The sequence below is a fragment of the Beta vulgaris genome, chromosome 4 (assembly GCF_026745355.1).
Source record: "Beta vulgaris subsp. vulgaris cultivar EL10 chromosome 4, EL10.2, whole genome shotgun sequence".
Classification (NCBI taxonomy): Eukaryota; Viridiplantae; Streptophyta; class Magnoliopsida; order Caryophyllales; family Amaranthaceae; genus Beta; species Beta vulgaris.
Genome location: NC_079205.1, coordinates 28,617,720 through 28,629,038, shown reverse-complemented (window position 1 = coordinate 28,629,038; position 11,319 = coordinate 28,617,720). Strand labels below are relative to the sequence as shown.

General features: G+C 35.3%; 2 protein-coding genes across 2 annotated transcripts; both read left to right on the top strand.

The window, feature by feature from the left end:
• Positions 1-2,152: 2,152 nt before the first annotated feature.
• LOC130591251 (uncharacterized) lies at positions 2,153-3,415 on the top strand. The gene is made up of 2 exons (XM_057394256.1): positions 2,153-2,467; positions 3,038-3,415. The coding sequence occupies exons 1-2, from the start codon at positions 2,270-2,272 to the stop codon at positions 3,413-3,415; spliced, it is 576 nt and encodes a 191-aa protein (XP_057250239.1). The 5' UTR covers positions 2,153-2,269.
• Positions 3,416-3,709: 294 nt separating this feature from the next.
• LOC130591250 (uncharacterized) lies at positions 3,710-5,010 on the top strand. Its single transcript, XM_057394255.1, has 3 exons — positions 3,710-3,965; positions 4,252-4,389; positions 4,763-5,010. Exons 1-3 carry the CDS (start codon positions 3,710-3,712, stop codon positions 5,008-5,010), a joined length of 642 nt encoding a protein of 213 aa, XP_057250238.1.
• Positions 5,011-11,319: the final 6,309 nt, after the last annotated feature.

Below are 11,319 nucleotides of genomic sequence, written 5' to 3'. Positions count from 1 at the left end.
GTCAACTGAACAATATAGACTATCTGAAAAACAAACAAGTCTATCTGAAGCACTATATAGACTAGCTGAAAAACGGAAAGTCTATCTGAAAAACAAACAAGTCTATCTGAAGCACTATATAGACTACTGAAAACAACAAGTCTATCTGAAGCACTATATACTAGCTGAAAAACAAACAAGTCTATCTGAAGCACTATATAGACTAGCTGAAAAACGAGAAAAGTCTATCTAAACAAACAAGTCTATCTAAGACTTATAGACTAGCTGAAAAACGAACAAGTCTATCTGAAGCACTATATATACTAGCTGAAAAACGAACAAGTCATCTGAAGCACTATTGACTAGCTGAAAAACAAACATGTTTAACTGAAGCACTATATAGACTAGCTGATAAAACAAACAAGTCTAACTGAAGCAATGTAAATTTTCAATGAAAATTTTAAGTGTAATTGGAATAGAATGAAATGAAAGAATGATTATACTAAATGAAATAATAAGGACTAGCTGATAAACAAACAAGTCTAAGTGAAGCACAATAAAGAAGTTACTTTGAAGGACTGTAGAGACTAGCTGAGAAACAAACAAGTCTAACTGAAGCACTATATAGACTACCTGAAAAACAAACAAGTCTAACTGAAGCACTATATAGACTAGCTGAAAAATAAACAAGGCTAACTGAAGCACAACAAATACTAGCTGAAAAACAAAGAAGTTACTTTGAAGGACTGTAAAGACTATCTGAAAAATAAACAAGTGTAACTGAAGCACAATTAATATAAGCTGAAAAGCAAACAAGTCTAACTGAAGCACTATATAGACTACCTGAAACACAAACAAGTCTAACTGAAGCACTATATAGACTACCTGAAAAATAAACAAGGCTAACTGAAGCGCTATATAGACTACCTGAAAAATAAACAAGGCTAACTGAAGCACATTAAAGACTAGCTGAAACACAAGCAAGTCTAACTGAAGCAATATAAATAGTAATATAACTAACTGAATCTCGAGTAGCTGAAAAATAAAGAAGTGGAAAATAAGCAAGTGACCTTTGTATTCTTTCAGTTGATGGTGGTCTTCTTTCATTTGCTCTTTGTATTCTTTCAGTTGATGGTGGTCTTCTTTGAGTTGATGTTTATATTCTTTCAGTTGAACTTTGTATTCTTTCAGTTGATCTTTGTATTCTTTCAGTTGATGCTGTTTTTGTTTTCAGTTAGTTTTATTGTTTGATTAAACTTTCTTTCTTTCAGATGTGATAAATCATTGTCTAAGAAGAAAGGCAAATTGATTTATCACCAATCAAGTTTTCATTTTCAAGATCTAATCCCGATGAACAGAAAGACACATTTGATAGATCGTATTTTTTTTAATTATTCTCCTTTTATATTATATGATTGTTTTTTTTTATTTTTTAAATTATTTTTGTTCACTTTTGTTAGGAATTTCACTGAGCAAGAAATGAAGTCAATTAGTCTACAAGTATTGTCAGACTATTCCCATTTAAATGAAGTGGTTAGTAATTTAGTGATGAGCAAAAAAGAGACATTAGGGATATTGGGTTTGGGAGTCTCTTAGATATTAGGATAAAGAAGTTTTGTCCTAATCTGAATTTGGAGGTGTTGTTGAATTACAATGCATCTGGAATGATGTTTTCAACAAAGAATGGTAAACTGATTTTTAATAAGTTTACCATTAGTGATGTTTTGGGTTTACCTGTGTCAGATAGACCAGTAGAGGTTATAGATGATGACGCCTTTAGGAGGAAAGGTAGTCAGATAGAGGCTGGAAGTGCCAGGAAGGATTGGCATAGGTTTCTTGGTATTTCTGACCCCAAGAAGCCATACATTGGTAGAAAAAATTGGGATGATTTGTTTAAGAAATATCAATCCGGGGATGATTTGAAGAAGTTATTTGTTATCTTTTCTTGTCCAAGCTTCTATGTCCTATAGCTGATTTAGGGCCTGTGCTGAAATGTGCCAAGAGTTTAGAAGATGCATCTACAATTTCAAGTATGACTGGTGTGGATATATATTAGAAGTCTTTGTGCTGCTGTTTTGGACTGTCATCAGTCTATTATGATGAAGAAGAATGAGCTTGGACAGAAGAAAGTAACATTCAAGCTTCGGGGATGCTTAGCGCTTTGACTCTTGCTGTTATTCACAACTTCAAGTGTCGTAATCTGGATTATTCAAATGTCAGTAAGCCATTTATCACTTATTGGCAGGAAGAGAAGGATTTGAGTAGTGTTGTGAAGCAGTTTGAGATCAACATGGATTTTATTCTGCCGGTGAAGCGTGAAAAACAGAAGGTTGAGTTTAAAGCTCCTAGTGTTAGTGCTGCTAGTAGGAAGTCTGGTTCTCCTATAATGAAGGTGGTTGAGGGTCCATCACCTTCAACTAGGCAGCTTATTATGGATCTTCCTCATAGTTTGATGACTGATGAGGAAATAGATGCTCTTGATGTTCCTGTGAGTTTATTTATCTTATGTTTTATTTTTTTTTACTCTTGAACTCTAAGTGAAGACTGTTAACCTCTAACTGAAATAATGTCAGTTCTAGCTGAAGAGCAAATAAGTCTAACTGAAAAGTAAAGAAGTGTAACTTAGAAATAAAGAAGTCTAACTGAAACTATCTAACTGAAGAGTAAATAAGTCTAACTGAAAATTATATTAGTCTAACTGAAAAGTAAATAAGTCTAACTGAGAAGTAAATAAGTCTAGCTGAAAACTAAATAAGTCTAACTGAAAATAAAGAAGTCTAATTGAAGAGTACATAAGTCTAACTGAAAACTAAATAAGTCTAACTGAAGAGTATATTAGTCTAACTGAAGAGTACATAAGTCTAACTGAAAACTAAATAAGTCTATCTGGAAACTAAATTAGTGTAACTGAAAACTAAATAAGTTTATTTTTATTTCATTTAAGTTTTCATTTGATGTTGGATTCTTTCAGTTGGTCCTTATATTTTTGTTTATGTTGTTTCTGTGTCATATCATATTGATTTGTTTGTTTATTTTGTTTTTGCTCTTTTAATTGAAGGAATATGTGAAGAACATGCACAAGTTGAAGAGGAATGCGCTTGCATTCTGTCAAGTGAACTTGGAGATTGCCCAAAATATTCGGGAGGAAGGCGAGAAGCTGTCTCAAGACAGTATTTCTCTGGATGATAGTGAAGTATTTAACCCAGATTTTCTGAGTCAAATTGACGACATATGCAAGCGTCATTTGGAAGCGAAAGACAGTGCAAACAAAGTTGATCCTACAATTTCACTATTGGTGAAGCGGCCTGTTGAATTGGAGTTTGGAAGAAATGAAAATGTTCCTGATTTGGATTCTGGTGTTCATGGAGTTGAAGAGAAAGAAGGAAGTAAGTTCCTTTCATTATATTGTTTTCATTTTGTTGTTGTAGTTTTGTAATCTGGTTGGAATAAAAATTTTAGACTCTAACTGAAAGAAATGTTTAAATGAAGAAGTGAAATAGCTAACTTTGAGACTCTAACTGAAAGAATAAAAAGACCAACTGAAAACTTTGACAGTCTAACTGAAATAATATGAACACCAGCTGAAAATGAGATGAATACTAAATGAATTTTTTCACTTCAATTAAGTTTTCATTTGATTGCTGGATGTTTTCAGTTGATGTTTTTTTTTTTCATCTGGTGGAAACATTGTTTCAGTTCATGTGTATTTAGTTGTTTTTTTATGTTTTGAATGAAGATGATGAAAAAGAAGGAGAGGAGGATGAGAAGAAGAGGAATGCTGATGATGATCAGCATAAATGATGATGATGATGATGATGATGATGATGATGATGATGATTATGATGGTGATGATAAGGATCACCAGAATTATAATGAGACAAAGGATGATGATGCTGATGATAATGGTGATGCTGGTCTTCAAGGAGATGAAGACAAAGGAGGAGATAAGGATGCTGGTGTTCATGGAGATGGAGAGGAAGGTGGAAGTAAGTTCTTCTTATTGTATTGTTTCAGTTTGCTTAAATGAAAAAGTTAAATAGCTAACTGAAAGAATAAAAAGACCAACTGAAAAGTCTGATATTCTAACTGAAATAATATTAATACTAGCTGAATATCATATAAATACCAAATGAAACTTTTGGTATTTGTTTTTATTTAATCTGGTGGAAAAATTGTTTCAGTTTGTCAATGAATTGATTCATTTTTGATTTTGTGTTTTTCAGTTATTGTGTATTTATATTTTTTTTTTATTGTTTTTGTTTTTGAATGAAGATAATGAGAAAGAACCAAAGGAAGATGATAAGAAGACTGGCAATGCTGATGATGATGGTGGTCTTCAAGGAGATAAAGAGAAAGGAGGAAATAAAGAGTTGGATGCTGGGGTTCATGCAGATGGAGAGAAAGGAGGAAGTAAGTTTCTTTGATTTTATAGCTAATTGAAAGAATTCAAAGACCAACTGAAAAATGTGATGCTCTAAAGGAAATAATATCTTATAAATAGCAACTGAAATACTGTTTCAGTTTGTAACAATATGAAAACGAACTGAAAAATAAATAGGGCTAACTGAAGTACTATAAAGACTAGCTGAAAAATAAACAAGTCTAACTGAAGCACTATAAAGACTAGCTGAACAATAAACAAGTCAAACTGAAAGAATATTCAGACCAACTGAAAACTTTGATACTCTAACTGAAATAGTATTAATACCAACTGAATATCATATAAATATCAAATGGAACTTTTTATATTTATTTTTTATTGTTTTTTTGTTTTTGAATTAAGATGTTGAGAAAGAACAACCAAAGGAAGATGATACGAAGACGAGGAATGCTGATGATGATCAACTTAAAGGGGCTAAGGATAAGGATAAGTGTAAGATTTCTACACACGTCCCTACTCGCACCGCTGCTGGTGTTGATCTTGTTGATCTTCGTACTCCAACTCCTCCTCCTCCTCCTCCTGTTGTTGAAGCTGTTGAGAATGTATATAATAGAAAGTCTTGGAGAGTTGATGTAACAGCCGGTAAATAATAAAAGATTAGTATATGATTAAATAACTTAAATCGTGAAATTTAAATGTGATCGTACGTAGATGATACGTATGATAAGTGTGTGTAATAATAATTTGTGCTTGTGTGTAATTAGTACTTAGAAAGAATTATATAATGATAATAATATTACTAAGTTACATGGGAACATTTAGTATCGATATATTATTTTAAGCAGTTGAGATGTGGAAATTGAGGACTAGTGGAAGATAGAAATCATGTTCAACTATTAGGCAAATTGGTGGTTGTGCATAATAGAATGGACTTTGGAGTTCTTTAATATATATGGGCTAAGATAAATTAAGGAGTATATGTTATGGATGTTTTTGAGTAAAATAATCATCTTTGGGAAAGTTAGATCACTAATAGGCAATTTAATATAAAAAAATTAGGCTTAGGATATTACAAAAGAAGAACAGAAATTTCTGCAGAGGATCAAGTAGGAACAAAGACCCCATTTGGCTTATTGAAGAAGAGATCACGAGATATAAAATATACTCAGACTTAGTTCACATGCATACCAACACCTCATAAAAATTTCAGCACATTATCACAACAAAATCTTGCTGCCCAGAACTCACCATTCTTCTTCCTCTCACTCGCCAGCTCCTGCGAGATTGCAGAGCTTGGTTTCTTCCTTCGTTTTCTTCCATTTTCCTCTATAAAACATTGCATGCAAATCTTGATTCATGTTCTATACATATAGGAGCATATTGGGAAGCAAAAATATTACCATTTAGTGGCCAAGAAGTTCAAGAAAAAGAACCATCTTCTTCAACCAGAAAAACAGTAGGTATGTTGATTTGTTTGGGTAAATTAAAGTACTTTCCTTAAGTCAATCCTTATGAATTTTTGTGTGGATATAAATAGGTGTTTAAGGATTCCAAAGAAGTAAAAATCTCGTCCAAAGGAGAAGGAGAAGTCGGATTATTGCTGTTAGAAGTGAAGGTACACGTAAAACAACTCCATTTGGAAACCTAGTTTATACAAATTTTGGGAAAATTATTGAGAACGATTTTAAGGATGATTTTTTGTTTTAGGTGATTAATATCTACTGTATATTAGTCTTAGATAAGGATTAATCATTGCATGTTCATAAATCAAGTGGAAAATTATGTTCTTTCACTACACTAGAACTAGTTATGTGATTTTTGATGTTTTTCATGAAATTTTGTGTGTGATTGGAATTTGAAGTATTTTGGGATGATGTTGGTTGATGAAACAGTAGGTTAAGTGATGATTAAGAGGTTGCATGTGTAGGTATTCATGATTAAAAAGTACATCTTATTTGATAGTTGATTTTTATAGTAAAAAGGTGACTAAACTATCTTAATTTTCCATGTTCTTATGAGATTATGTTTAGTAAATGACAAGTAGAGTTTTAAAGGATTATTTCAAAGGTTTTTATCACTAAGCTACTGTATTTTAGTATGAGAACTTGTTTAAAGTTCTTCCTCATTCAATAACACATCAAAGTAGGAAATTTCACTTTAAAAACCGCATTTTAGAAACAAACGTATGTTAGTTTTGTTTGAGAATTTGAATGAATAATTTTCTTTACAAATGATGAATGTTCCAGTAGGTTTAAGTTGAGGAACTTAGATTATTAAGTTAATATTCAAATTGGGATTCAAACTAAGTACATCCTTGTTTTCGGAATCTAAAAACATTCTTTTTACTTAAGATAACTCAAGTTCTTTACTAGAGGGACTGTGTGATCCGGTCTTGATTTTTATAAGCGTTGTTGCACCTCCAAACTATCACTTAACTACTGTCATAACACCTTCAACCATCCTTATTGAAGTAATAAACAGTTTTCTTTCAATCACCGAACATTGGTGACTTGTTTCGAAATTGTGATAAATGGTTTTGAATTCTTTTTGCGTATAGAAGAGGAATGTGTGTATATGTGTGAGGACATGTCCTATTAAAGCTTGCAAGCGAGTAAAAGTAGGATTTTAACTCCGAATTGTGTGGAGGTTTGCACTTAGGTGCACCTCAATGTGTGAACTCTTCTTCTTACGCATAACTAGAAAACCGTTTTGACTTTGTGTGTGTATTGAGAAGTTGGTGATTATCTTTTAAACACCAAATTGTGGAAATTCATGATGAGATGGTGTTTATTTTAAAAAAAAAACATGCATTTTGCAAAGTAAATTTGGATTGTGAATACATTTTATTCTCAGCCACCATAATTTTCTTTGAGTTGATATATGTACCAGCGTAAGCTGATTTTCCTTTCTTCTTTTTCTTCTATGAACCTGTCCTGGTGGGGGCAGTTTTTTGTGCAGGAACTAGCAAACTAAGGTAATCTGAGGGAAGAGCGAATATGAAGTCATGTCCCAACTACCATAGCAGATGCAAGCTTGAACATGATCACCTTTTGAGATTTACTTCTGTTTATGAATACTGTTTAAACTTATGATTAAAATCTTATTTTAGGTTTGTAATAACTAAATTAAATTTCATGTGTGATGAATGTTTGATTTAAGTGTAGCTCGTAGAGTTAATCCAGCCATATTAATGGGTTGACTCCAGCAGGTGACAGCCTCCGTAACGTTTGATTATGCTCATGCTTCCACTATTGCTAGAAAGTATAATTTTTAATTAATATTTAACCTAAGCTAGGACGGGGGCTGTTACAAGTGGTATCCAAGCCAAGGTTTTCTTCTTTTTAAAGAAAAATGAAAACGTGATTTTGATACTTATCTTCATATAGGTATTCAATTGTTTTAAACTTAGATGTTTTAAAATGATGGATTGATCATGTCCAAGGAAGCTAAGAAATGCTATGATGGTAGAGTAACATGCTTAGTAGGGCAAATAATGTGTGTAGATTATGTGTGTGATACTTATGTGTGTTATCTAAATTATGTGTATGTATGTGCAATTAGATGTCTGCAAGTGGAAATGGTAACGGTAATGGGTCAAGAGTAATATGGAGAACAAGCATATTGGGTGATTGGTAGTGATGGAATTCGAAGGTACCAAGAAGAACCAGATGTCAAGAGGAATGAAGGAGAGGATCCGTTGGTATTTGCTAGAGAGAAACTCAATGTCGTAGAAGAGTATAACCAGTTATATGGGAGTGGAAACCATAGCCCTTTCACTCGACCTGCTATTCAAGCATACACCCTCATCAAGACCTTACCGCAGTTTCATCCCTGGGTGTTGTTCCGTTGGACCTACTGGAAATTGCTAACTTTGTTTATGGCAACACCATCTTTGTTGAATTTGAATGAGAGTGTTATAGATAATATTGATAAGAATCTGATCAGGTGGGAAGGAACACCGGAGGAGGTGTTAGAGGAGATGGAACGGGCTAAGCAAGTAGCAGTTTGCAAGATATGGGTCGGGATGCTCAGTACTGGATAGATATGTATAACAGAATAGCCACAGTAGAATACCAAAGAAGAAGAGGGGGAAGAGTTCCTACACCCCCTAACTCTGCTGCTAGTATGGTACCACCTCAACCTCAAAGATCTGGAGATTCTGCTACGAGTATGGCTCCTCCCCAGTCACGTAATTCGAGAGGATCAAGTGATGATTCGGGAGGACCCTCGGGGGTGCCAGGAGTAGTATTTCGAGGAAGTAACTCATGGATGAGTGATCCCGACTACATTCCCGAAACCCCATCCTCCAGTAGCGATGACAGTGGATACGCATATGATCCATATAACATTCTTTAGGAGGAATTAGCATAGTGATGATGTGGAAGGAAGTGGTGGTAGCCTTAGTTTTTATTGTATGTGTAAAAGAATTGTCAGGATGAGATGATGGACTCTGGCAATGGAACTATTGTATTGTATTTGAAGTTAAGATTTTCAAGTTTATAATATATTTTGAATGATCTGTGATATGAATATATGTGCTTATATGTGTAAAGTGGGGAAATTGCAATCCTTTTGGGAATAAGTGTTTAGTAGCTTATATGTAATAATTTGGAAATTTTGGGGATACTAAGAATATTCAGTTATCATTTTATAGGTTATGGCACATATCAACGTGACCAATGAGATCCAGCAGAATGTGGAAACAATGAACCACAGGAACAGCTGGAAAATTCTCAAGCCGAACAGATACGTCAGCTAAGGGAAATGAATACCCGATTGCTGGCAATCCTGGAAAAGCAGGAACAAAATAGGGATAATGAGGAAGGGAAGTTCTATAAGAGGCTTGCTGCTCATAAGCCACGGGGCTATGACGGCGAAGCGGATCCGGTAAAATTTGAAGACTGGATTGCATATATGGAAAAGCTGCTGGATGTGGTAAACTGTCCAGAGAATTAAGGTAAAGCTGGCATCCTTTTACCTGGAAGGCCCTGCGGATATGTGGTGGGGTACAGTTAAGAAAACCTCCACCCAAGCCATTTCCACCTGGGAAATGTTCGTGGAAAAGTTGAGGAATAAGTTCTTTCCTCCAGCATTGAGAAGGAAAAAGAGAATGAATTCTTGTTCTTGAGGCAAGGGCAGATGACGGTAGTAGAATATGCTGCCAAATTTATGGAACTCGCGCGGTTCGCTCCAGACTTTACTAGCAACGAAAGGGTAAAATCCATGCGATTTTTTGAAGGGTTAAATCTGAAGTACCAGAAAAGAATAGGGGTTTATAGCAGCTTTGAGGATTTGTATGATCGAGCCTTAGAACATGAACGGATTGAGCAAAAGGATGAAAGCTCGAAAAGAAAGAAGAAGGGGAACGAAAAATCTGGAGCAGGGTAGCAAGAAAATTAAGACGGATCCAGCCGGAACGTCCATGGCCTTAGTCCCTACTAAAGTAGGGGAGGGGGAAAGAAGGAGTGGAAGTGTCGACGTTGTGGAAAAGATCACTATGGGAAAAACTGTGAGGGGCAAAGCATTTGTTTCAAATGCATGAAGACGGGGCATAGAATCAAGGAGTGTCCCGTTTTAAATCAATCGGGAATGCTAAAGGTAATCAGCGACCTGGTGAGGTGTTGCTACTGAAAGCGACTGGTGAATCAAGCTTGGGTCGTAACCAAAAAGGAGTATCGAAAGCACCTGGAAGGGCATTTGCCCTTAAGTCTGAGCCATCTGAGGAGCCAGAGATTATAGAGCAGAAAGGTAATGTAATTACCGGGACCTTTGATGTGTGTAATTTACCTGCATTTGTATTATTTGATTCTGGAGCATCCCACTCTTTTTTTCAAATCTATTTGCATTCCGCATAGAGCAAAAACCCAAAGTGACTTCATGTGATTTGAATGTAACTTTGCCTGATAAAACTACCTTCCGATGTAAGTATATGCTGAAAGAATGTGGTATTAGAATTGCGGAGGTGGATTTGAAGGCAGATTTGATAATGTTTGATTTAGGTGTGTATGATGTGATTCTGGGTATGGATTGGTTGAGTAAAAATCGAGCTATAATAGAATGTTATACTCGAGTGGTGAAACTTCGACCCTTCTTAGAGCGGACCATTACCATCAGGGCTGGGATGGTGCTATGGAAGCACATATTTGTCAGGTAACGGAACGAGGAGAAACTGAATCAAAATTGATGAATATACCGGTAATTCGAGAATTTCCCGATGTATTTCCGGAGGATTTACCAGGGTTGCCTCCACATCGAGTTGTGGATTTTCATATAGATTTGATTCCGGGAGCTACCCCGATCTCAAGAGCTCCGTATAGGATGGCGCCAGCTGAGATGGTAGAATTAAAGAAGCAATTAGATGAGTTGTTGCAGAAGGGATATATCAGACCTAGTGTGTCTCCATGGGGAGCACCAGTGTTGTTCGTCAAGAAAAAGGATGGCTCCATGAGATTGTGTATAGATTATCGAGAGATCAATAAGATCACGGTGCGGAATAGGTATCCTTTACCAAGAATTGATGATCTATTTGATCAGCTGAGGGGAGCGAGTGTATTCTCCAAGATTGATTTGAGGTCTGGTTATCACCAGATGAGGATTGTAGAGGAGGATATACCAAAGACAGCTTTCCGCACTCGATACGGGCATTACGAGTTTTTAGTTATGCCATTTGGATTGACTAATGCGCCTGCGGCTTTTATGGATTTAATGCAACGCTATTTTAAGCCGTTCTTGGATCGATTTGTGGTTATCTTTATAGATGATATCTTGATATACTCAAGGAATCGTGAGGAACATGAAGGTCATCTGAGAACTGTCCTGGCTACACTCCAGAAGGAAAAGTTGTATGCCAAGCTTAGTAAATGTGATTTCTGGTTAGAGGAGGTGAAGTTTCTCGGACATGTGGTGTCTAAGGAAGGCATCTCTGTAGATCCGGACAAGATTAAGGCAGTAGAAGAGTG